Source organism: Clinocottus analis, unplaced genomic scaffold (genome assembly GCF_023055335.1).
Source record: "Clinocottus analis isolate CAN_PGR_092001 unplaced genomic scaffold, fCliAna1.0.p SCAF_2, whole genome shotgun sequence".
NCBI lineage: Eukaryota > Metazoa > Chordata > Actinopteri > Perciformes > Cottidae > Clinocottus > Clinocottus analis.
This window is the reverse complement of record NW_027175931.1, coordinates 5,219,610-5,246,710: the sequence shown is the minus strand read 5'-3', so window position 1 is coordinate 5,246,710 and position 27,101 is coordinate 5,219,610. Positions and strand designations below refer to the sequence as shown.

The following is a 27,101-nucleotide window of genomic DNA, read 5'->3' as shown; positions in this document are numbered from 1 at the left end:
TGGCCCGCATGGGTTTCAAAAAGAACGAGGGCCCCCTTTGAAGCTCCAGAGTGTGGCGCTTTAAACAATAGACAGATTTGTCTGACTAATTTGTGCCACTTTGGGTTACGGAGTGGTGCAGAATCAACTGTTAAAGTTAAACTATCAATGTATTACTAAATGTCCGTATGTATAAATGCGTTTGAATCAATTCGTCTATCATCAATAAAGTTGAATTCATAATTTATTGTGTCTGTTTGACACCCATCCTGCACAATACTACAATAGCACAACGTAGCCATACAATGACTATGTTCATAGTTATAGTAAAGAATAGTGTTACTTCTATAATTTGCATTTATGAGTCAAAACAGTAACGCCACACAGAGGAAGGAATCTTTGTTCACATATATTTTATAACATTTTGAAGTACATTAAGTACATTTTAGAAATAGAAGCTACAGTTTATAAAACCTTTCCAGCAGAAATCATTGATGGGCCAGCATCAGCCTTTTTTCTCTAGCAGACAGGTCTGTTTTCTATATAAAAAAAAAGAATACAAAACAAAAACAAATCGCTACATTATTTTGTCCTGCGCTACCTTTATATTCCCATGAAAGCACCAGCTGTCTGCATCTCTCGTCTTTTATAAAATATAAATTATTGAAAAATATTCAAATGTTTGTGAACTAAATACAATAAAAATGATCTCATAACAAAAATACGGAGACACTATAAAATATACAAAAAAACAACAAAAAAACATCCAAGACAAAAAAAAAAAAGTTTTCCTTCTGAATCCATTCTGAGATATGCATATGCCACAAACTACTGGTGTGTACACACACACACACACACACCTGACTAAAGTTCATTAATACATAAGACCTGCAGTAGATTGTAATCTGTGACATTGAACAATAGAATATTTTTCCTGACAAAATAAACGTTAAAATACCTACATTTTAGGTAACAGAATGTTGTCTTTTAGCACATTGATCTTGTGACGCCAAACATACATATATTATGACCATGTGTGTGTGTGAGAGTGTGTGTGTGTGTGTATGAGAGTGTGTGTGTGTGGGGGGGGATATAACTTTTCCCAGTACAATTATGATTAAAAATCTGTAAAGTTCTCGAATATAAAACACTGACAGACATGAAAAATAACCTGAACGAAACAAAGATAACAGTGTTTTGGAACCTTGACATCAACATGCAGAGAAGAATGACAGCACTGTGCAGCTCATTACCAATGAATTTGTCTAATTCCTTGCGTCAGGTGACGCACATGGCCGAGGGTTTGTGAGTCAGCAGTCGATGAAGTCTGTTATCAACCAAACAAAGTGGACATATTCAGCATCTCTGTTCTACACTCCAAAAAAAAAAAAAAAAAAACCCAGATCAGCAAAGGCATTTCTCTCCGTCCGAAAGCGTGTGTGCTTTCCGACATATGAACAAAAGATCAAATAGAAGTCAACACTTCTCCAAAAGTGTGAGAACCTTCTGGTCCCCGTCTTCTGGCGTTGCGGACGATACACGAAGCCCAGCGGCCGAAGACCTCACAAGGGTTTTGGTTATTATTCCTGCTTTGTCTGTTGCTTATTTGTGTAATCTGGGTCTCAATAAAGCATTATGAAATACAATCTGTACAAATAGACATTTCAAAAGTTATTTTCAACCGTATGGGTAACATTCAGCCACTGTAAACAATAACATTGTATTCTAAGATGATATTCCACTTTGGCATTTCCCATAAGGCCAGTGTGCAGCCACCGTTTCCCACTGTTGAAAGGAAACTGCTGCCGATTTGGTCAAATGGAGCCGTTATGCATGTTTCTCAGCAAGCTGCACAGGTATGGGTGGAATCGTGCATGAGTTACTCATTATGAACGGAATATTCTTCTGCTCGTAGATGAGTCAAACACAAAACACACACACACAAAAATGAAATACAAATGTCTCGCCACTAGTCCTAAACGCCTCGATTTGCAATGAGTTTCAGCTGCATCCAACTACAATGGCAGTGGAAAATGGACAAAGACAACCCAGGTAGCGCAAACTTCCAAGCGGCGCCGAACTTGCGTCGCTCGTTCTCCTTCGGACCTCGCAGCTGATCATCTCCTTTCGGTTCACCTTCATCTATTTCGCCAAACTTCCGGTTCCTTCTCATCAACCTTTTTTTAAAAAAATTTTTTTAAATCTATTGCCTGTCCCTTTTTTTTTCCTACACTGTACCTCCACACTGCACGCTGCATCTGCGTCCTCATGACCGAAATGTACTGCATAAGAAAGGAAGAAGAAAAAAAAAAGAGGATTTTGTAAAATCACTCCCTCAACTATCTCGCTTGTGATTTTATCGTATGAACAGACACACGGGAGGCTAATCGAACACGGCTAAAGCAACACGGACAGTGAACCGACAAATTATGCATCGAATCTGCACATTAAACAACTCTTCTTACCAAAAGACTCCTGAATTCCCCCATGTGGATTGTCTACAGTTTGCTAATACTGGTGGTATATGCAAAAAAAAAAACACAAAAAAAAACAAGTTTCACAACATGTGTCTCTAACAAGGTGGCGAACACGTAAGTAAAAAGGCCAACGCATCAGTTTCTAAAGCAACGGCTACTTTCAGTTGTCTGCCTATCAAAAGCTCTCGGTGTGAGTCATCGCACCGTGTCCTCGAACCCCACGAACCCCAGGGCCGCCGTCTATAGTGTCGTCTGATCTCCAATCGGCACATTTTGTTTTAAAAAAAAAAAAGAGGACAAGATACACTTGGCATCTAATGTTTTGGTTCCGCTGCAATACCGCCATTGACAACGTAAGAAAAATACTCTTTCCGATATACGCCCGGTAGGTTTCCATTGGGTGTTCTCAACATCAATAATATAATACTGGCGCTCCACAAAACAAATTTTAAAAAAAACAACACTTTTTGGTCCAAGCTGAATATTCTCTTTGCCAATGAGAGACACTGAGCTTTTATGTAAATATGTCACTACACCTTCCTTAGTTTGGTTTTTACATATTTTTTTTTTGGCAACCCTTCTTTTTTTCTCCTCTTCGCAGGAACCTTCCGCCCGCTCTTCCCCCGACAGTGAAATTACTCGATTATTTTCTCTCTCGGTTGTCTCGGGGGTTTCTGTCTCGGTCCTCTCGTCTCCGCACTGTGCTACTGGAGCCTGAACTCTCCCCGATACCACGCCCTCTGCCATGAGCTGCTAAATAATACAGGTACATAACCACACATACATACGCACACTCACACACACACACCCACATGCGCGCATGGACATCTCAAATGCAACAGGGAATGAATACAGGCATTTGGCTTTTGGCCTTCTTTTTTTTTAAAACATTGGTCTGAGAGACAGAAACTTGAAGTTGAAGAAGACCACAGTTAGTCATCGAAAACATTGTTTGGTCCCCCACCCCCAAAAAAAAAAAAAAAACGGTTTACCGACTCTATCAAAAAATAGTTAAGACCACTTTTATGAGCCCCAAGTCCACGTGTCTCCTGAACTTCCGTCTTCACTTCTTCTTCGTCTTTCGCGTTCACTCGTCCGTATCGGGCTTCACGTCCAGCATTGCGTGGAGCTCCTCAGGAGTGTAACCCAGCAGGCTTTTTAAGTCACAGACGAAGCGGTAGACGTAGCGCTTCCCCGATGTCTTGTGGATGATGTTCTTGTCATAGTAGTAGCGTAGTCCACGGCTCAGCTTCTCATAGTTCATCTTGGGCTTGTTTTTCCTCTTGCCCCACCTCCGAGCAACCTGAAACCATGCAAGAAATGACACGTGTCATTAACAGGACTCCAAAAAAAGCACATTTTGTATCTGGTAATCTTTGAGAATGTAAAGCATTTAAAAAGGTTAAAAATGAACTTTGTTTTTTGCCATTTCTAAGTCTACCGATGCAAAACCAGCAACCCTTGGCAAAGCAAAAACAAGGCAGCGGACATCTTGTTCATCTGGCCGACTACTTAGGACCTCCCAGCACGCGTACCAGTGACCAGCGGGGTCGCGACCTCTCACCTCATCTGGGTCAGAAAGCTTGAACTCCCAGCCGTCGCCTGTCCAGCTGATGAAGGACTGGCAAGACTTGTCGGTCAGAAGCTCCAGGAGAAACTGCCACAGCTGGATGGGGCCGCTGCCTGCAGAACAGATGGGAGGTGTGTGGGGGGGGGGGGGGGGGGGAGTGCACATTTAAAAAACACGCCATTTACACTGAGGAGACACAGCCTGGTGTGTGGACCTAACTAAATAAGGATAATGTTGGGACAAAGATATGAAGATCCAGACTAAATGCTCAAGTTCTGTACTCCTATAACTGTATTGTAGATATAAATACATTGCATATGCTGTGTTGAGTGGTAGAACACATTTTTTGGGGGGAAGAGGAAGACTTCCAGTACAAGAGTTTACAAAGTGAGACATGGCATAAAACAACCAAAGTCTATATTCTGGTAATGCACTGCAAGGAGAGTGAAAAGTCCGTGAAAAGAGAAAAGGTGTCTGGGCTGTTTATACTTGGGCAATGCATGATGTATGTGTTAAATATGCATGCCAATTATTCACTTGAAGAGGGACAAAGTAAACCTTCTAATGTGGGTCAGACTGAAGTACAGCAGTGGAACTAAATGTCCTCCTAAATACAACAGTCCCTTTCATTATGCATTCCCTTGTCTGGCAGTTGCCTCGTGCAGCATGTGAATCTACAGTCTGTGTCTGTGTAGGAGTTCCATACTGATGAAATCACTCGTTTAAAAATAAGAGGGGCTGCCTGTAGACTTGAGCAACACATCGCAGGGATTTGAATGCAGACTGCGTGTCAGAAAGAGAGCGGCTGCTAAGTCCTCCGTAATGTCGCAACGGACTCCTGAATACAAAAGGAGTATGATATTGTGTTCAAAGTGAACTTCAGCGCTATTACAACAGCTTATTAGAAGAAGAAAAAGGAGGGAAAGCGGAACAAAAATAAAAGGGCTTGTCTCTGAACTAGATACAAGGCTGCGCACTTTGATCTTGTGGTTTTTCAACACACTCAACCACCCACTTTTGAGGCTCGCGAGTTGAAATCACACCTGCCTGTGCAGCACACGCCTCAGCAAAATTCAAGCTGCGCAAAAGTCCCCTCTCTCGGGCCTCAGAAAACCAAATGTGAACTTATACAACGCGAACAAAAGCTTTCAGGGAAACAGACGTGTGGGTTGAACGCTTTAAAAAATGGTGCATGTGAGCGCCGCCTCTATACTCCTGCAAGGATTTGGAGAAGGTGCACGACAACAGCCGGCGAGACTTTGGAAAAATGAAGTGTCTGCGCAACACTGAGTCTCTTTGAGACAAAAAAAAAAGAAAAAGCGTCGACTCGCATTCCAAAAAGTCTGCGACTGTAATAGCGAGCCCACATAAGGGTGACACAGAGCCCGTTTACCAGCCCCCTTTGTGCTCTCGTGCCAGAATGGAGGCGACCCTTTTGACAAAAAAAAAAAAAATATCCAAAAATATGTTACAAGTCTCCCATGCACAATGGGCCTCATTGAAAAAGCATAGTGTGGCAGAAGGGGTGTGGTGGGGGCTCGCATTGGGAGTAAAGTGTCTGACCCGAGGTATGATAAATGAGTCTTGAGCACATGCGAGCAAGCTGGGTGGGGAACGCAGCGAGAAACTACGCAGTAATGTACGGGTTTTATTTTTGTACATGTATAAATAATGATTTAAAAAAAAAAAGGGTTCTAATATTTCAAAATGTGAAACCAGCAAATGTAGTGTTTGAACATGTTCATTGTACAAATAGATATACGACGTGTGGGTTGAACTACATCTAATGCAAATAAAAAGTACCTTGGATGTGTGCATGGGTATGTACGTTGGTACTTTGTGAGGCGGGAGCCGGAGGGGGAGCGGGGGGGGCGGAGACAAAGTATCATGGTACAGATTGAGAGTTCACCGTGTCGTAAGGCTGCCTGATGTTACTGTAGACAAGAGGTGCAAATGGTAACTTGTCACAGGAAACTGCCGAGATGACAACTGGAGCTTCACTTATCTCTCTGCAGCCTTATCGGGGCGCTCCGTCAAGTGTCACCTGTCACCCCCGTGAATTGTGCAGGAAGCTGAGCAGAGCGAGCATCAATTTGGAATCTTACAATTTTTTGGTTGAGGTTTCTCTCTCTCTCTCTCTCTCTCTCTCTCTCTCTCTCTCTCTCTCTCTCTCTCTCTCTCTCTCTCTCTCTCTCTCTCTCTCTCTCTCTCTCTCTCTCTCTCTCTCTCTCTCTCTCTCTCTCTCTCTCTCTCTCTCTCTCTCTCTCTCTCTCTCTCTCTCTCTCTCTCTCTCTCTCTCTCTCTCAAGCTCCTTCTTTCTTCCTGTATTTATTTCTCCATCCACCCACACGTATGCGCATGGGCACACACTCACACATGTGCACTCAAACCAAGCTTCCATCTTTGAAGGACTACACTCTTTTTTTTTTTTTTTGCGCTGCTCCTAATAACAGCTTGGACTGCAGGCTGTGAAAATCTTAGTATTTTGGTGTGATTTTTTTTTTCTTCGTCTCCCTTCCTCCACCTCCCTTTTCCCCCGTCCCCATCTTGTAAAAGCTCAGAGGAAGCACATTCTGCTGTGCGAGTACATTACTATGCATTAGACTGCGAACGCTCGCCAGGCTTTCACACATGAGCTCTTTGGAGCCATCTATCCCGTCGTAACAACTGATACATGTCAGACGTCGAGATCGAAGCGGTAAATGGAGCCGCAGAGCCGTGGAGTACATTTGAAAAGGTTTTTTGAAAATTAAAAAAAAAAAAAGAGAAGATATTTCCTCATGCGCAGGTTTACATTTGGATAAGATACAAATCATTGATCAAATCTTATGTCATGATAAAGGAGAAATAAACTCAAATCTAGAAGAAGTGTACAAATCTCTCTCGTTCATCCTTTTTTTTTTTTTAGATTTCTGCTCCTGTCCACTTTTGTCAGGGACCAACGGATCCTATAATAAATCACCAAAGGGGCTTTTAGACTTTATCCTACGCCTCGTCATTTGATTACATGTGCATTACGACATCTTTCCAACATCATTACGAATGAATGACTCATTGTTCTTTCAGCGTCTTTTGAAGCAATGACCATACAGATGACCAATTAACTTGCGCGTACCAACTTCAGCACATTCTGTTGTGATCTGATGTATGCATTGTTGGAGACATTGAGACATTTTCTTGGATTTCCCCCTTTTTTTTTCCAATCTCGCAGCCTTGTGACTACAATTTAAACCTTGGCAGAAAAACAGGACGGCGTTAAGAGGCTCCTCACAATCCAATCTTGAGCGGTATGTCTTGAACTAAACCCTTGACTCATGAATACAAAGGTTTGAGATGCATGTTCTTGTGCAACACATGATTTGGAGTGAACTGTTATAAGTAGTAACAGTAGTTCTTTCTTTCACGCCCCTTTTTTATTCCAGACCAAAAACCATGACGGGTGCTGAAACAGTGCATTTGCTTTAGAAGAGCTTGCAGTTATCTCCTCCGTCTTATTGAACTCGGAGAACATACTCGAGCCGTCTCTTTGAGCACGTACGAGTACGAAGAAGCCTCACGAGATGAAGAGATATCTTTTTTTCCCCCCCCCCTTTCTCTCTGCTGTTATGTGCAGGCATAATTTCTATGTTTTCACCGCCGTTGCTAGGACGACCTGGAAAAAAAAAATAGGTTGAGATGCGGGCTGCCGATAACGAGGAGGTGGACGAGAAGTGAAGACAGAACAAAAGAGTGAGAGACAGAGAGAGCGAGAGAGTTGTAAAAAAAAGAAAAGAAAAAAAAAAAAAGGTACGAGCAAAATCTGTTTTGTTTCCTGTAATGTTCATGACTTGGGTTTGTTTTTTTTCTCTTCTGGTCTAAAAGCAGTGCATTAATGCACCTCCACATCTGGGCGCAGAGCCTGCGTGTAACAGCTGCACTCAATCTTCATCCTGAAAGAACGACGCTTCTTTTGATACCTTTTTTAGAATGCTTTTACCAAATTACAAGGGGAAAAAAACATGATTACGATGACCCCAATATTATCTTTTCCTTTAACAAAGTCACGAGATGCAATAATAATGATAAGACGACGATATAAACATAAATAATATACTTCTATACTCCATTTATATGTGGCAGTATCACAACCCTGGGATCCTGCACACCTCAATGGAACAGAGCTTTGATTCATTTTTATTGGCTACCTTGTAATTTCCCTGCTGTGACATTTAAAAAAAAAAAATGTCTGCTGTAAAACGATGTGTAAAAAGCTGCGGCTCTTTTCCAGGTAGGACCGTATATACTAAATGATAGTGTATAGACTACGACCTATAGACATCTCTTACCGGTGTATCCTGCCAGTGCTGCCGCTGGGATGACGGGTTTATCCTTGCTGAGGTCTGAGCGCTCCCTCACATAGTCTTTGAAAGTGCCCTTGGGCTTGTGGCTGTGCAAGGCGGTGGGGTAGTCTTCCGAGTCGAAGCTGTCGTACGAAGGCACCCGCTGCAGGCTGCTGTACGAGGACTGGCTGCTCCATGACTGGGTCAATCGGTCACAGCTCTCGAAGCTCTCGATGCTCTCAAAGGAATCCTGGCCACCGAGCTTACCTACGAGGGAAGGACGGGAGGAAATGGTCATCGGAATTGTTACAGAAGGTTCAAACTGAACATTTTATAGCAAGTCACGTTGAATAAAAGTCTTTCGTACAGCGTGAATTTGTATAATGTAAGACTCCTCCCTCGGCTTTTCCTCTAAAGACATTTCTAAGAATAGATGAGTCGCTGTTTTTCAAAGTGACACTTCAACGCATCAGATTTATAATTGATCTTACAAGTTTTCTTGTCGTCATAATCAACGCCTGAACTGTAAATCATGCAGCCTTTCACTGCGCTGTATTGTTCTGTGTCCTTCTCCATTTCACACCTCATTTCCCTTTTACAACCACCATATGGATTTGACTTTAAATGGAGGACATTTGTGTGATTGGCGTTGCTATTTTTAGCCTGGGCGGGGAAGAAATAAGAGCCATTCAATGACGAGTCATTATCAAATGACAGATAATGCAGCGCCCTCCATTGATGTCGAAATCTTCAACCGCTTAAATCGGAGCCACATGTGGATATCACTTGCGCTACCAAATACTTTCCCACGTTGGGAGAGCACAACGTAACGCTCTAAAGGCTAAGTGTGATGCATGAGGGGCCGACTTCATACCTTCTAGGCAAATGCAGGAGGATTGCATAATGTGCATGGCACATGCTATTCATTTATACAGCTGGGGATTTGTGAGAAGAAAATCCCAGCTTTACGGCTAATAATGTAAACCACGCTGCTGATTCCTCTGTAAACTATCACTGGGAGAGAAAACAAGTATGCGCATTCAGTAAAGCAAACAGTTTCATGAGAAAACCCCGCGCCTGCTCAGCGAGGATGACACCTCTATCTCCTTACCTAGAAGTCAAGGAATAGAGGCCAATAGAGACAAGTACACACACACAAAACAGCGTTCTTGAAGGTTACACCACTTGAACGTTTTACATAGAGGACGGGAGGCAAGAAGAGAACACGTTGTGGCTTTTGGTTTGTGTATCACACTGACGAAAACAATAGAGTTATTTTTTTTCCCAACCCAGTCTAGAGTGTTTGAGGCAGGTTTGCTTGAACCACAAACCAACCAGAGGGCCTGCTTTTCTTCTCTTCTAATACATGCACGCTGATCTGGCATGACAAGTTTCTGGTCGCCTCAGCACAATCACACGCATACATACACCCACAGAAAAAAAGAAGAAAAAAAAAAGTTTTAAAGCATGTGGACACATTTATCACAACACTTGTTCCAAAGAAAAAAGTGTTGATTAAATCAGAAATGCAGCACATTCGTCGCCGCGTTGCTCTGCTTTAAACGTAACCATCTACTCCCTTGTATGGAGCGCGCCGCGACCCCCTCACCTCTGCTGAGGCGTCCCACGCACATGTTGTCGGGGGACACCACCTCCTGCTTGACGGTGAAGTAGTCCCCTTGCAACGGGTTGAGGGGCGTGTCCCGGAGGATGACGGCGGGGTACTCGCTCTCGTACTTGAGCGTCAGCAGTTCCTCCGAGCTGATGGGATGAAGCGTCTGGTAGGACTCTGTGATGAAGCCGGGCTCTGAGTATTCAGAAGGAGGGACACATTGAGCATGCTCGACACCGTAGCCTGGAGAGACAAAGGGAAATGAGTATGGATAGAAAGCAGAGACGGAGCGCAAGGAGCAGAGCAGGGAGATCAATCTAAAAAAGGAGCGCCGAGCCATCATCCATCTAGTGCTGAACTGCCGGCCAAACGCTTTAGTGTGTGAATACTCCATAAAAAAAAAAAAAAACACACAGCCCACAGTGCATGAGATGATTGATCATACATGGACCTAACTTTTGCAAAACTTGTCGTGATGCCATATTGCTTCCTAAGACTTGTGGTCAATACATGCCTCTGGCTAAACTGGCTTTTGAACCATCTAAATCAAAATGTACAATGGGTTAGCCAAACTCTTTTCTTCAGTACACCACTCTCTCTTCACCCCCTCCGCCCCCGCCCCGCCCACACATATTCATCTGGCACCGATCTTGTGCTATTACACAGTGATTGACGACGAGTGTGATGAGTACTTACTGACAAAGTAGTCTGAGGTATAACGGGATTCCTGGAAGTTGGAGGTCAGTCCATTGATGGGGTAATGCTTTGCATCCTCTTCATGAAAAATAGATAGAGAGCGAGCGTCAGTGACCTCGCCATTGATTTTCAAGCATCGTGTAACTGCATCCAGCATTATAAAAAATTAATGATCCGAGCTAAATTGCGTCTTCCCGTTTGGCTCCGGTTACTGTAGCAAATGCCAACATTGTCCTAAATTGGCGCAAGCAGAAATTTCACCATGTGTGGGTGAGAGATTTATCACATATTGTGTGTGAGGTTGCCGTCTTAAAACCGTCTAATTATAACAATGATACAAGCAATCAGAAAATGTGTCTTCAGCCTTACCTTTCTGAAGCATTTCGAGATGTTCCCAAAGGATGTCACCCACGAAATCCGGTGCCAAGTCCAGAAAGCGCTCCTTCCCCATCGCGCACAGGCTGGCCCCGTTCATGCAGAACTTGTCAAAGTCGACATTTTTCAGACTGAACTCGTTCACCGTCCACGTTAGCCACGCGGCCACGTGGTTTTCTGTCCACTGTCTGGGATCTGTGAAGGGGCGATCGTTTTATTAACCATTTGAATACAGCATTTGTGCAATTTGCTGAATTCTTCTATTGAAATTCAGATTCAAAAGCAAACGGGTACACAGCAGTGTTGACGATAAGCCACCAAAAAAAAAAAAAACTTCGTTTACAGATATGGTACGATTACTTAGACGGAGACTGAGAGTCCAGCTCTTTGCAAACTGCATGAAGAGGCTCTGTGGTCGGCTTCCAGTCAAGAAGATAACTCATTATTTCTGTGTCTGTCTCTGTGTCTTGATTCTCTGGGTGCTGCAGTCAGACTGTCTGCCTCAGTCAGTCGCCTTGTTTTCAGGCCTTCTGATCATTTAGTGAATGATCTAAAGCAGGCAATAATGTGCAACGATCTAGTGAAAGTGCTCGTCTCACCCGAGACCAAAGAGAGGTTCTGAGGGCTCATGCGTTTACCTTCCCAGATGAAAACCTTAACGGGGGCTAATAAGAACACACGCAGCTGACAGCTTTACCTTTGGGAATACCCAGCCGCTGCTGTTCCTTTGTGAAGCCACTGAAGGTGGCCTTCAGAGCCTGTGACATCATCTCTTTACTTCCTGGAGTTAGCAGGGGGACATCTCCACACTCCGGATCTGCCGAGCACAAATTCAAAAGAAAAATTTGATTAGGTTATTATTGCAATTACAAATATGCTAATATCGTACTGTGCCTTAATTGTGATTGACAACTGACGACGCATCCTGTATTATGTTTCATGCCGAGAACGCTGAATTGAATTGAGACAGAGATGGATTGGAGGGGAGTGGGGGGAAGGGGTAATGTGTAATACGTCTCAGTTAAATATTAGCACAGGCACATACTGTAAATGAACCCAGTCTCACAGACACACACACACACACACACACACACACACACACACACACGTATCAGACCGTGATCAACAACATGGCTAAACAATTACATCCCGTCTAGACAGATCAAATCCAATCTATTTACAAAACCTGTCACGGCAGCGCCTCTGAACTGTTTACAAACAGAGGTAACACTGCATGTGCACTATTTTTGGACATGTGCATGTTACAGAAAGCCTGGAGTGGCATAGTGAACACAATGTTTGACATCATGTAGCGCGCGATGACTTGGGACGCTTCAGTGAACGGCTTCAACCACTTAATTTTTTTTTTTCTGCCCGTTGTTTGAAAGTCATGAGGCAATTATGACTCATCTTGCACTCTGGAATAAAATAAAAAACACGCGAGTTTACTTGCAAACACGAACGGCGCTCCGACCCGCACACATCCTGGGTGGGGAGCGCAGCGCTCGATGCCCATCGCTGACTCCGTGACCCCTGCTAGCCCTCCTACCATGCTGCCCCTTACACAGTGGGCCTACTGTCACGGGGGTCAAACCTTCTGAGAGGTCATGGGTCGAGGGATGAGGTGATGATGTCACCGCGGCTGCTGGCGGGTGGCTAGAAGAGTTTGGAGGTTGGGGGGTGGGGAGGGGGGGTTGAGGGGGCTGTCTCGAGGGTTTCTGTCACACACTGGGCTTACTGTTCTCTGCTCACAGCCAGTGGGCACCCAGTGTGGAACAGAGCTCCCTTTGATGGCTTTAAACAGTGCCTGATGACTCGCACTCATCTAATTAGATTGAACAGTCTGCAGAAAAGTGTAGGGATGAGAGGGTAAAGCAGGGGAGAAGGAGGAAAAGACCCCCGGGGGCCACCAACACTAGAATAGACTGCTAAAAACTAATCTGGCGAAGACTCAACAAATGACTTGTAAATAGACATAAAAAGGCCCTTATAGAGCTCCAATTAGCTGACATGCCTCATTCAATCTGCAAAGCGCCCCCACACTCATTTTTACACAACAAAGACCGACGTGTGTCATGATCTTGTTGAATCAACTTGTGTGGGTGAAGGTGCACGAGGCAAAGCTTCAACATCTTGATGCTTCAGGGGGTTAAGGTGCACCAAAAAAAAAAAAAAAAAAAAAAAAGTGTTCAATTAGGCTTTACTGCATGTCTTTCTCTTCATCTCTTTACCTCGCCCCTCCGGTCAGCCTCCATTGTGTGTCAATTGAAATCGTGAAAAAAACAAAACAAAACAAAAACAGATCGACAGAAGTCTTCGCTTGAGGGCAAAACCACGATGCGGGAGAGTCGTGTCACTCTCACAGCAACGCCATTCGTCAAACCCAGATGTTCTGGCATCTCCGCCGGCTGGCGGTTGTATCTGCCGGCAGTACACTGGGGCAACATACAGTTCATGCTTGTTTTCACCACTCGCTGACGTCGCGACCTCGACTGGAATGCGCGGCAGCTGTCCCTCCTTTGCCCATGCAACCAATGGCTGTCTGGCTGTTTGTAAAATTAGGTCTCCCAGTTTCTTTTTTTTTTTCCTGTCTTGAGCTCTTTCCCCCTCCAAACTCCCCTTCCTCTATTTTCTCTCTCAAAAGAAAGAAGCCTCGCAACAAGCCGGAGACAGGGGACAGACAAAAGCCCTTTGCTTCTTCATGTGATTCAATTAGGCGTGCAATAATATATTGCTCCACGTTACTCTGTGGGTGAACAAACAGAAAGTTGTTCTTCCTCTGCTCTTCTACCTTGCTTTTATTTCCGACTTGAATGAATTCGGTTTTACAGCCTCACATAAAAACCCCAGTGTAACTATTGTCAGACGGTTTGCGTATCGAAATAAAACGAGCAGTTTCACACTGTAAATAAGACCTGCGTGAGCTGTATTAATGTTGTTAATGTTGTGAAGGCCTCTGCTGAGCTCACTTTTTCTTTTTTAAGTATTCTTGGTGGTGCAAAACTGTATTGCCTGCAAACGGCTGCAAGCTGAGATGGAGCTGGGGCTCAGACAGTCTGCGCTTTGATGTGAAGGCAGGGGCGAAATGTGGCAGTTTATTTAAGCTGGATCGCGCCGAGTTTGTCTGCACTTTCGAACCGCTCACGCCCCTCCCTCTCCATCGCTTTTATCAACCCAACCCCAGCCCCAGCCTGTGCAGGCCACACAGACTTGAACCCACTTTAGCACTAAATCCTCCATCAAAAGACACTCAACACCATCGTGCATGAGAACTACCATTAGGCACTCGGAGGAGAGAAATATGTGGAACTACGATTAGAGAGCAAATTAAAATGTGTGCAAACGGCAATTTGTGTGGTTTCTTTGGTCTGTAAATTTGAATTACTCGTTTATTCCATTTGAAGGGGGATTTCTGTTTAATGTCTTGCAGCAATGCAAAGCACAACAAATGTCTTACTTTTGTGGGACTGTAGCAGTTTCTATACACATTACATTTTCTTTCAACACATCAATTTTAGCTTCTTTATAGTGCTTTATGCATATGTGCATTGCTTTGTCATATTTTTGTGAATCGCAATCTTAAAAACACAGTACACAGCGGGCTGAAAGGAAAGCCCAAGAGCTAAGAGTGCAGCGATAGTAGAGCAGCCTCCATAGTGAGTGATCCATGTGAAAGTTATCTGCGGCAGAGCTAATGTACAGTGTGCATCCATTAGCGAGAGAGGAGAGCTCGGATCTAGACGATCTCTTGTAAATGATGAAGTCCTGATAGGATTTCAATGCCTGCGAGTCCCATTAGATACAGAATGGTCAGTACGCACTGAGAGTTAGAGCATCCACAAGTCATCACTTTCCACATTAGACGGTGCGGGTCTGTCCACAAAATGAGTTCCATCCACTTAGCTCAAGAAATGTGGGAGTGGGTGTAAATCACATGCAACATTATGGCATTTCACTAACAACTAGCACAAGTAAAAAGAGGGTCTGGAGTGAAAAGTACAAAATGACACAAATTGCTACTAATGATGTAGAGGGAAATAATAAGTCCATCTATTCTAAGATTGGCTGATGAAGTGAGACTGATGTTGAGTCTGGCTGTACAGTAAAAGGTATTGATTAGCTACTCCCCTTGGCATGATATGAGTAATGGACAGGCTGCTGAGTGCCAAGACCATATTTTCCCCGAGGAATTCTCCCTGACAGACCGTGCGCTGCCCATGTGACCAAGCCCCAACCCGGCCTTAGACTGGGGTTTGGATCGCCACCTTAAACCGTTAAACGGACACACATGTCAACACACACACACATGAACCAAATTAGCAGCCTTCTACGGCCGGAGCGCCAGAGCGTGGGTGTGAAATTGGGATTTTTTTTTTCCATTTTTTTTTAATGCGGCTAGGGCCAAAGTCTATGGAGCTGGAACAGACGGGGCTGGGCAGGGCAGGGCCAGGGCTGGGGAAGATCCCGGGGTGGGTGAGGGATGACTGAGTACGGGAAAGGAGGTGAGGGGGTTGGGGGTGGATGAGTCACCGGCCTGTAATATGAGCCCATCACAGGACAAGAGAACCGGGGGTGGGCACAGCAGGGAGAGAGAAAGAGAGAGAGAGCGACAGAAGAATGAATGGGAGGGCTCATAATGCTCCCTCTCTTCTGCTCGTCCCTGGAGTGACATCACAGTGGGATCGGTGCCATCTCCCAGCCTCTGGCGGAGACTCGGTTCATTCATAAAGCCTGGACTGCTGCCTCCGCTCAGAGTGATGCAATGATACAAGCGGAGCAGGCAACCAGACCCAACAAATGGGGACAATATGCTTCCTATCATGCCATTGAGCTATAAATAGACCTGCAGAGTTCGTCCAATGGGTGGTAGTGTTTTTGATGTGAGGAAGAGAAAGCTGGCTGTAAACAATATGAAAGAAAAAAAAAGGAGGATGGCATCTTAAAGGCTATTCAAAGCTGGGCTTTTGAAAAGTGACACACTTTAGGGTCAAACCATTTGATTTATATCAGTTTTAAAGCATGTGGTGATTTATGTTTGCCTCTATAAAGCCCTTCTGTAGCTGAGAGTATGGTGGGCTTTATTTATCAGCAGAAGAGTCCATTTCCTTTGGCTAAGTTGCCACTTCCTGTGGGTCGTGAGGTGAGCGCTGGGTTCAGGTGAAGGTCACACCCTTCCTTAATATCCCGACATGCAAGCAGGTAGGCATCCATGGGGTTGTGACGCGGTGCAGGGAAAAGAAAGGAGTTCTTGGCTACTCGCCAAGAGCTTATAATCGCCTCTTTAAAACGCGGACCAGTCTATCCACAGCAGACCAGAGGTGGCAGCGGTATCTGAGGAGGCCTTTGATGGAGAGCCGTATCTGGACCCCTGGTCTGAGAACGCGGGGTCATAAACCCAGCCAACATGAAGGGGGCCCATTCAGTGCCACGGGGTGATAAAGTTGTGGCTGAAGGGCTGCAGTGGAACGAGAGGAGGGGTGGCAGTCTGGCTTTGAGAGGGCCGCTTGTTCGGCCGGCCGCTCCACTGTTTAGATTTCCATCTCAATGCCAATGACCGGGGGTATATGTATTGGCCGGGCTCAAGCTCAAGTGAAGAAGCCAGACCAGACCTAGACCCGAGCCTGCTCCAGTGCTTTGCACACACCCGGGCCATCCCGCCCCAACATCGCAGACAACAGTGCTGAAACACTGGTTTTATTCTTAGGCCTCCACCACTGGCTTCTGGCTGCCCTCTTGAAGCGCGAGCTGCGGTGGTGTAAGGCAGCTGTACTGGACGAGGCGGCTACTGCTGACATCTGTCTTTGGCCATGAAACTAGAGTTGTCCAGGATCATCACCACCACAGACATATCGGCTACTGAAGCAGACAATAAGTGAGACTAATACCCCGTTGCTGCCTTGCTGTCTTTCTATATCCCACTCCCTCCATCTCTGAAATCATATTAGACTATGATGTGAAAGTGCATTAACTCTACTGTTTAGGCCAAAGTCTCAGCGCTTGCTATGACATTACGTCTGAGTTTGAAATGATACGCGCCATCAGCAACAGACGTTAACATATTTTTGCTAAAAGCTTGAAGGAACTTCTCTCCGTTGCAGAACAACCGAGGGAACAGAGACGAAGAGATTTGAGCAAGACTTGGCTCCTTAGTGCTTATTTAACTGTCTACGAGCGTTGTTGATCTGTGATCTTCACCAGTGTAAAAAAAAAGGACTGTTTTTCAAGTATTAAAAAGGTTGAGCAACAGTCATGCACTTCCCACATCAGATTGCGCAAGCTCAAAGTACTCTTTTACATTTTTTGGGTGGGAAAAAATTGCTAAAACCCAGCATGAACTAAAGCACTACACAGACAGCAGAGATCTGAGAGATCTCACGCATTTTTATAGTTTTCCATGACAGCCATGAGACGTTAACTACCCGTAAAGAAAGCACTACTGAGCCCAAAAGGACTTGAATGTCGTGTTTTATCCTTCGGTGCTCTGCCTAAGGGTGAGAAAGAGGAACTGGAGTGCAGGTGGTGCTAGCCGAGCTACATCCAGGCTAGCTTCTCTCCCAGGCCTCATCCCTGTTGTAAACAGACAGTGGATGCTCCGGTGGAACTGTTTAGGCGTAGAACCAAACACACGACATATCTGACAAACAGTTTACTCTCTTGTGTTGCATTTTTTCCACAAAACATGGTGACTGCCCCACTTTTTCGTCCAAACTGATACATTCCACAACCAGTCTCCGGATAAAATGTTGTAGTATGCGGGACGGGGTACAGCCCCACACACACACAGACACACACACACACACACACACACACACACACATTGATGAAACTGTTTGCCACTCGGCTGTTCTTTTTGTGCAACACATACGCGCGTAACTCTTGTAGTGGCTGGCTCTAATTATACATATAAGAGCTTGTTGCTTGTTTGAAGGCAAGCTATGGCCGACAGATGGATTCTTGATAAATAAATTCCCCCCAGACCGCAGTGTTTTCATGTTGCGTGCCTCACATTCCACCTCTGTTTTACAATCACTAATGTGCTTCTCACAGCTTTCTTGTTTTGCTCTAATGCGACCAAAAATGACTTGTGGTCTCAGTGGCAAGATGGTTTCAGCTCAGGATGAAGAGTTACACTTCTATTTTAAGCTTAGTGTGGACTCCTTGGCTGATAGGAGCATTAAACATCTGGCCACACCTCTCCTTCCTTTATCTGATTTGAGATATGGTTTGTTTTTCATGATGCCGTAAAACACCTTTGGCTTACTTTCCTGCTCAAAAAGATGTTAAACCACGGCGTGATAACTGGTACGTTAAAAGTCATGTGTTTCACAATAAGAGATGGAAGTTATTTCATAAACATGCTTTTTTTTGCAAATGTGTGAACTCACAATCGCCTTGCCTTGTCAATCTTCCTCTCTCCATTACTATCTTAGACACACACGCACACACACACACACACACACACACACACACACACACACACACGCATGCACACGCACACGCACACGCACACACACAGTGACTCATTCCATCAAAGAATGACTGGACTTCAGGGGATATCGTGCCGCTTCGTTCGACAATGTGACTGGTTATGATGAAAGCAGTGACCCTATCTTGTAAAATTCCTGAGCAAATGACTCAATATTTGGTCACGGTTACCCTGTAACTATGTGTAAAACAAACAAACGTTTTAGGCAGCAAACAGATCCTCTCTAATGAGCATTTACGCAAAGCCAAAAGATAATTTTCCACCAACACAATGGCATCGCTTAAACCCATTATTGTCAAAGTCAAGTTCTTATTCAGCTTAAAGTATGCGGGCCTTCAGCAGACAGTGAGAAAAGGCAACTCATTTCCATATATAAAACATGCAGATGCTAGAGACGTCGGTCTCGGCCGGCAATGGAATCCAGCTGCTTTTACTCTCTTAGCGAAACTCCAGAGGCAATCGAAAAACTTACACCGAGTCCCCACTTCCACGGCTGCCAGAACACATGTGCCTCACATTCGAGTGCATCGCTGAGGCCCGACTCATCGTGAGCACCGCAGAGTCTCACCTCCAGAGCGGAGCCAGCCAGCCACCCACGTGCACACACAGACACACACACACACACACACAGACACAGACACACCTATCCTTATCTTCCATTGCTTCTGTCAGGCCACTCAATCAATACAAGTCTGACGCTGTAGGTCTGACAAAAATAAAGCCTGTGGCTGTGCCCCATTTGTTCACCTGATTACAAAAGCAGCATACTGACTCCAAAAACAGGTGGCGCGCAGCGTACGCAGACGAAACACAAGACGAGGGAAAGGAAATCTGGAACATACGCCGAAGAAAATGAGTGACATGGCCTTGCTGAGGACAGCCGAACATCCGTTTTGAGACCAACCCCGTTGCCTTTCAGGACCCTGGACTGATTCCCGAAGCTGGCATGTTTCTAAACTGGCCCAGTTTCCATCTTATTATATGAAACACAAGCTCCTCAATGTGGAACTATAAAACAGAAACAGAGTATGAGGACACACACAAAAAAAGAGGTTATAAAGCCTATCCTGACAATGTTGAGGTATGTGGGAGGTCGTGGGGCCATTTTGGGGGCAGCATCAGGCCAGTTGGTCCCAACAGTTAGACTGGTAGGGAGGGGAGAGACCTGAGAAACCAGTAAGCGAGCCGAGCCAACGCACAGTCGGACAACCAGTGGCGTGTGGTGCGGCAGGCGTCTGGTGCCGTGACTCAGGGATTACAAGCGAGGAATGACTGGGGATGGGACAAAAGTGCACTCCCCAGGATCTCAGTGTACACCACATCAAGGTGGCGTGCGAGAAGCCCATGTGGCCAACAGAAAGGCACTGGGAAACATGGGGAAGAAAGGGAAAGGAGGGGGAGGAACACTTGACGGGGAACTGTATGAGTGGGTGGGTGAACGATTGAAAAAGAATTGTCGAAAGAAAGCTTATTAATGCTTCATTTAAACAGCCAAGGAACATATTTTCCTTTGTTTTGCTTGTTGGCTTCTCGTGGAATGGGAGTAAAATGAGAAGCCGTTAACAACCGAGCGAAAGCGAACCGCTCGTGATTTTTTTATTTTTATCTCTAAATATTTTTTTGCACAACAAGGACTATTTGCTACCATCATATCGGCCACACCTTGGAAGGCCCCTCTTTCTCCGTGCCTCAAACACCCAACCCCCTCTCTCGCTCTCGCACACCATATGCTTACTATTTAGCAGACGGCTGTATCTGGCGCTAACACGCCTTGCTTTATGACTCAGCTTTATAAGCAAAGATTAAGGCGTGTAGTCACCGGGGAAGCGTCAAGATAGGACCAACGCATTCTAATGGTTGTATGTTTATATGGGCAACACGGCAGATGACGGGCTGAATGAAAGAGCAATGAATCAAACGAAGACTGAATGGAAGGAAAACAGGAATGCTTTGGATAACCGAGTGAGGCGAGAGGGACTGAAAGACCAGAATCATTGTTGAAAGTCAAACAAAGCTACTTCATGTGTGTTCGCCCAGTCTATTGACAAGTCTGACCAACACAGGGAGGGTCCGTTGAGAACGCCGGTATCAGTCATGGCCTGGTCAAACGCAACCTGATGACACATAACTGATGCACTAACTGACTAATGGAGTTCTGATCGGGTAAGTCGTGTCGTCCTCACGTCAGATGGAAAGCGGACCGTTTTTGCGTCCGATTGGCCCGATTCATTGACAGACCACATCCAAGAAGAGAAGCCCTGGATCACCCAAACAGTGTTTGCACAGCTGCCAGGCGGCCAGGCACGCTCAAACATTGGCATATATTACACTGCGCTACTGAAGGAGTGCTGACACAAACACACCGAAGCAAAAACCTGGGGCTTATGTAACACTCTCTGTTCTGACAGAAGCTACCCCACCAACATGGGAGGCACATTGGGAAAGAAAAGAAAAAACCTCAGTGAAGCCTTTTCCGAGAGTCATTGGTGTGGCATGGCCTGTATGTGCTTGTGTGTACGGCGGGCGTGGAACGAGATGCCTTATAAGGGGCTCTCAGAAGAAGCATCAGGCACGCCGGTTACAACAAACAGCAGTGTTTTGATCAGATAAAGTGAGACTCCCACTCAGGCTCCCTCTACGCCTCCATGCATGCCACCCAGCAGGGCATGCTCACGAACATTCCTGTCAGCCACTGAACCCCAACCTTCAGGCCTGACGAGCGGAGAACGAAAGAAAGAACGACTCACTCAAGTCGAAAGCAGACAACTCCTTGTAGTGTCAATGATTGACAACGCTCTTGCATATTAGAGCTAGACTCAGATAACCTCAGAACAATGGGCCTCATTCACCAACCAGTGTTCTTACATTCACCAATCTCAAAATTGGATTTGGGTAGGCCCATACGATAGGTAATGTGTGGAGCCACGAGAGAAGAATGAAGTAAATATAGCGAGTTTGGATTCAAAAGACATTTCTTGTCTTTGCATTATGTGTCGTTTCCAACATAATGGATGGTCAATTACGGCGCCAAGAAATGTATTCACATACACTATTTCAAAATGAATTTTTCATAATCTCTACTCAATTTGCCGTTCACTAACTTGCGTTCCTCCTCCCGCCCCTACACAGCTTTCATACACTCCATGAGAACGTCACAACACACGAGCACTTGCTCTTTCATGTCTGTAATTTCACAATCTAGCACCGTCCTGGTTAAGTAATGTTCCCTCCTTTCGCTAAAACAAGTTGTGTTATGGCTACATGAGGCTTTCAATAATAAGCTGCCATGGTCCGGGTTACATGGAAGCAAGTGTGCTGCGTCAGAAATTGACAACTATAACTGAACAGAGGAATGAAAGCTTCGTGGAACTTTAGATGCCTTGTTTGGGAGCACCTCTGACCCTGGCACAGTGTGAGCGCTTTAAAAATGAATTAGCTGCACTGGAGGGAGAGAGCTAGAAAGCAAGACAGAGACAGAGACAGAGAGAGAGAGAGAGAGAGAGAGAGAGAGAGGACAGACCTCGGGTAAGCCGACACTGGTTGCACTTCCATCGCAAAGGAAAACAAACTATATAGTAAGGTGGGTTGAAGACACTTAAGGTCGTTTGGTGGGCATATACAGTATGTGGATGCAAGTGTTTGGAGAAACCGAAAAAAATAAAAAGACAACATGTGTAGTTCCCACAATGCCGTCGCTCTGCGCTTGCTCGTGAAAAGCTGAGCCATGTCCATTGGGACAGCTGCTGCTTTCACAATTCCCACAAATCAACAAATGCATTCTGGCTTTGTACGAAGCTCTTATCTATTTCAGCAAGTATAAGCAGAGGGCAAGTCGTGGTCCTCTACATGCCTGCAATGCTAAACATGACTATTGTGTCTTATTGGGATCAGGAGCAGCCTTGGACGTGTGCAGGGCACTTATCTAACGGGCACGCTATTAGCAATAAGTGAACAGAACAAAGCGCGTCTCTGTGTGTGAGAGACAGGGGTGGGGAGAAGACTTGTTTGTGTGAAGTTGTGAGCTGCTTCTCGGCAGCCTCAGCCTGACCTGGGTGCACCCTTGTAAGCGAGCAGGAGCCAGCATTGCAACAACAACAACAAAAAAAAAAAAGGTTTTGCAAGATAGTGCGGCTGTCAGCACTTTTTTAAATGCGAGCTTGTGAAGATGTTTATGCGCGGATCTACGCTCTGCAGGTATTCACGGCGAGGAGAGGGTCGGTTAATGTTGTGAGTCACAGCCTCCTTAGAGTGGGTCAACAGTGGCAATTAGTATCAAATGGCCACGATGCATCAATGCTGCTCGCCGCCTTGCTAACCGGCTCAACGCCACCTGAGCTGCGGATGCACAGGGGATTTGTTCATGTAAAAAGCTGCTGGATGCAAATGATCCAAACATGCCACCATGTGTAACATCAATCTGGGCAGGGGAGAAAAAAAAAAGACTAAAAAGAGAAGTGAAACCACACAATGGTTTAAATCCAAACACCGCTCACGGTTGTGGGCTTGTCTGCATTTGCCCCGGACTGCCCCTGCAGCAGGCCAAGTCTTCTGGGCAACGGGGTCAGAGAGGCAAGCCTCAGCACTGCAGATTCATCACCTCAGCCTGCCTCTCCTTCCCTCTGGAAAGTCAGTTTCAACCACCGCAGAGGAGGGGGAGGTGGAGAAGGAGGGAGGGAGGCGAGGGGAGGTAGAGGAGACAGCAGGGGTTGGTGGGGAGGGCAGCGATTAGGCACTATGCCTTTCTCCCATGCCGGCTGGGCAGAATGCCCTGGCTCTCCCAGATGTGCACCGAATGTAGAGGGTCAGAAGATGGGTGTGTGGAGGGTGGGAGAGGGAGAAAGAGCAGCAGTGTAATTGAAGCAGGGAAAACGAGTACATGAAAACTGCAAAAGCGTACATTGGTAGTCAATTTAAGCAACACACGTCATGAGCACAATGTGATAGAACGCGCTTCCCGGAAACGTGAAAAAGCTAGTAGTGAGTTTTTTAACTTGCAAGTGCGTCTGAAAGTGTCAGCCACATGAGAGCATGTTAAAGAACCAAAACATAGTAAGCGTAGTGATTTTGTACAAAATAAACATGTTGGTAAATATGTGGTGTGACAAACTGACTTCCACATGACATCATTGAAGCATACTTTTGTGACACAAGCTACACAAATTAACTTTACTTATTGTAGCAATCATTTCCCATTTCACATGTCGCATTGTTAATTATAAAAAATAAGGCACGCCTGTCATTATCTGATTAAGTCAATAAAGATGAGAGACACGCAGACACACACTCACACTCTCACACACACACACACACACACACACACACACACAGAGCTGTGGAGGACATGGCATGACTGTAAAGCCTCCGGCGTGATTACATTTGATCTCAAGTGTTGTCCAATATTGAGCAATCGACACATCGTCCTCAGCGCTGTGTTGCGTTCAGGACGTCATGTCCCTCTCGGCGCGCGTAATTGCCGAGAATTATCGCTGTCAACATCAGAGCGAACCGCCGCCGGCAACCGGCAACGCTACAAGGAAACATTCGGAAGTAACGCGAGTCTCGTGTTAACTGTCAAGCGCTCACAGAAGAGTTGTAGTAAAGCCTACTCACCGTCCATCTTTTCAGCCTTTATGATTGTTAACGTCGGTTTCATTTCGACAGCTGCCGTCATGACCATCAGATTGACTTGATGACGCCGCGTCCCTCTTTTATTCTATCAGCTCACCCCCCCTTACCAAAAAAAAACAACCAAAACCCTACAATTTAAGGGCAAATCGTTTCTTCCTTTGGCGCCGCCGGTCAATTCTGCTGGCTGGTTGCTTCTTTTAATGTCTCACACTGAAAGACGACTCAGTTTATGTTACTTCTAACTTGTCTTTTCTTCTCTTTCCCTCTTTCCCTCTCTCCGGTACATGTACACACACTCACACTCCCTCTTTTCCTCGTTCTTTCTCACTCACTCACTCACTCACACACTCGCTCACTTCTTCCTCTCTATCTCTGGCTGTGGGCGTTGCATAGCGAAGAGCAGGAGTGCGACGGCAGCTGAAGGGGGCGGTGTTTAGGGCTGACTTGCCAGTTGATTCACAATTCAATTACAATGCCCCCCCCGCCCCCTCCCCCACCTACCCACCCCTTGCGCGCGCGCACATACACACATACAAGCGCACACAACCGACGCTCGCGAGCGCACTCTACCACCTCCCCCGCGTCTCAGTGAGAACCTACTTGTCCCAAGACCCCTTCACGTCATCAGACGCAGTTAGGAGAGTACATGTTCCCGCAAATTGCTCACGTTTTACAGGGATGAGAAACACTCGGGGAGACGTGAGAGCTGCTGAGAAGGAGCTGTGGTAATGTTAACACGTTCCTTTCCCAAACTGTTCATTCGACAGCTCCACCATACCGACTTTTATGCAAGAAAAGATCAAGTTTTTGACATATCATGGAAAGCTAAATAGCAGCGTGTAGGTCCCTTAACAAATTGTACTTGAATATAGCATACTATAATAGGGACAATAACAGTATATATTGCAACTTTTGAGCCCATTTTGAAACTTTTAGCCACGGTATTGTGATATATGGTTGAGAACGAGAGCAATGTGTGCTTTTTAAATGGTTTTAGAGCTTAAAATAGCTTGGAACGGTTTAGCAGTAGCCTAGTTTATATGTGGAGAACCGCCAACTAAAAGGGGAGTCCGGCCTGTCTGTGTCCTATATTCTGCTGGTCCAGGCTTCCTCATAACTTGTAACTCACCCTCATAAACACCTCAGAGTATTTCCTGTTCACCTTGTACTGGTCAATAAAAAAAGCAACCATGTATTTTTCTGTTCTTTACCCATCTTTGTTAGATATTAGTAACGCAAGAGGATACATATTTGCAAATAGGTGAAATGCAATGTTATGTTCACAGATTTCTTTGAATGAAAACGAGGTGTATGATAGCAGTTTATAGTTTGCAAATAGACTCAGACTACACATCCAAATCAATTGAACTGGGTTTCTTGACACCATTGTTGAAAATTCAGTTTTGGAACTGGGCAAAATGTCTGTTCTCATTCTCAGTTGGTATTGCTTGTTTCATACGTCGTGCTTTATTATCTACAGTAATCAGGAACAATGGCCATGCCTTACTGGAAATTGAATCAGGAGTTTGTTCTGCCACTGGGAAAAAAACATATACAAGAGAGAGAGATTGAGCTTTTTAGCCACAACAAGGCTACACTCTGATCAAACCATTGCTATTCAGGAACACCTCCTATAACAAAACACTGTTATCTCAGATTATAATAGAAATTCCCACTCCTCTGGATCCTGCTGCTTTTTAAACAAGTGCACAACTACTGGGCTCCAGCAAGCAATACTGATGGGTCAGTGCTGTCTTTTGTTCATTAATGAAACAATCTAAATGGTTTTCTCTGATGCACCAGCCCTCTTTTTCCATAGCTGTAACCACATCGTATCTTGTTTTAGTGAGTCACATGGTACAACCTATGATGCACATCAATATGATACTTCTGCATGTATACCGTACACACGTACGCATGGAGGCCGGGGAGCCAGGGATATTGATCACGCATGGATTTTCAACCGGTGGTACTTCACCGGCTCCATTAGCAGCCCTGGATCAGGTTTCATTGGCCTGATAGGAGCCTCGTCTGGGAAGAGTGCTGGTGGGTTCTGTGGTGAGAGGAGCTGCCTCACCGGGGGCAAAGCCGAGGGGAGGGGCCGATGGAGGAGAAGAATGAAAGGGGGAACAGTACCTCTCACTTCATCTCAGTCACTCAGTCACTCTTTCTGACTGGACCTCTTTGTTTTCTGTTAATGAACTCCCTCCTATCTGTTCTTAAAAGGACAGCCCAGGTCCTTGTGCGCCTCAGGGCGGCCATTAGGGGTTTAATGGCGTTGCTGACTAATATCTGGGCTGTCGTCAGCACAGCCCACTTCAGCTTGGGTCTTCCCTTCTTTGCATCCATATTTTATTAGCAATATTAAAAAAAAAAGCAATAACATTTTATTTTCACTGATCAATTTCAGAATGCAGAGGAAAAAGTGATCTGATGAAAACAGAACTATTAAAGGGAAATTGTAGTCGTTTAGAGGGCATTGTTTCTTTGAATTTTCCAGAAAACATCTGAACACGTATCCCCTTCTTGTATCTCAGAACACTGTGTTACTGATCCGTCTCTCGGAGCAGTGACCATTTCCATGGCCCTTAGACAGCCGGGTGTTCAACGACCTTGAAGACAAACACTGTTTCACAAACAGGACACTGACATGAGGGAAATGATTTCCATGAAAACAAAAAAATCAAAAAGAGAAATGTAACATTCAGCTTATCTCCACATGGATCTCGATTTCAACAGCTCGTGTCAAAGTTTTGCACAATACCAACTTTAAAAAAAAACAACTATTGTTGAAACAAACTGCATAGTTTCCTATTTAGATAAAGGGATCGTCTCACACTCATAAAACAACCCGCCAACATGTGCACCAGAGCTCTCGAGGACATATCAAACAAGTTTTGTTCCAGTGTCTCTTTTTCCTCACCTGGCACATGCTGTTGCCATGGTTTTGACAGTTACT

General features: G+C 45.1%; 1 protein-coding gene across 2 annotated transcripts; it reads right to left on the bottom strand.

Annotated features, from left to right (window-relative positions):
• Positions 1–397: 397 nt before the first annotated feature.
• ets1 (v-ets avian erythroblastosis virus E26 oncogene homolog 1) lies at positions 398–24,521 on the bottom strand. 2 transcript variants are annotated; one of them, XM_068585579.1, is made up of 8 exons: positions 24,125–24,521; positions 11,726–11,845; positions 11,023–11,223; positions 10,654–10,731; positions 9,955–10,200; positions 8,352–8,612; positions 4,021–4,139; positions 398–3,759 (listed from the first exon to the last, which is right to left on the bottom strand). In XM_068585579.1, exons 1-8 carry the CDS (start codon positions 24,189–24,191, stop codon positions 3,544–3,546), a joined length of 1,308 nt encoding a protein of 435 aa, XP_068441680.1. In that variant the 5' UTR covers positions 24,192–24,521; the 3' UTR covers positions 398–3,543. The 2 variants fall into 2 exon arrangements, with proteins under 2 accessions (XP_068441680.1, XP_068441681.1); XM_068585580.1 differs by having other exon boundaries at positions 9,955–10,152.
• Between the last annotated feature and the right edge of the window lie 2,580 nt (positions 24,522–27,101).

Coding starts and splice junctions, on each gene's coding strand:
- ets1 (XM_068585579.1), bottom strand. CDS start 24,191: ATGGTCATGACGGCAGCTGTCGAAATGAAACCGACGTTAACAATCATA. Junction 11,224..11,725: donor GCGGCTGGGTATTCCCAAAG/GTAAAGCTGTCA, acceptor GCCCCTTCACAG/ATCCCAGACAGTGGACAGAA. Junction 4,140..8,351: donor AGCACTGGCAGGATACACCG/GTAAGAGATGTC, acceptor TCTGTTCTGCAG/GCAGCGGCCCCATCCAGCTG.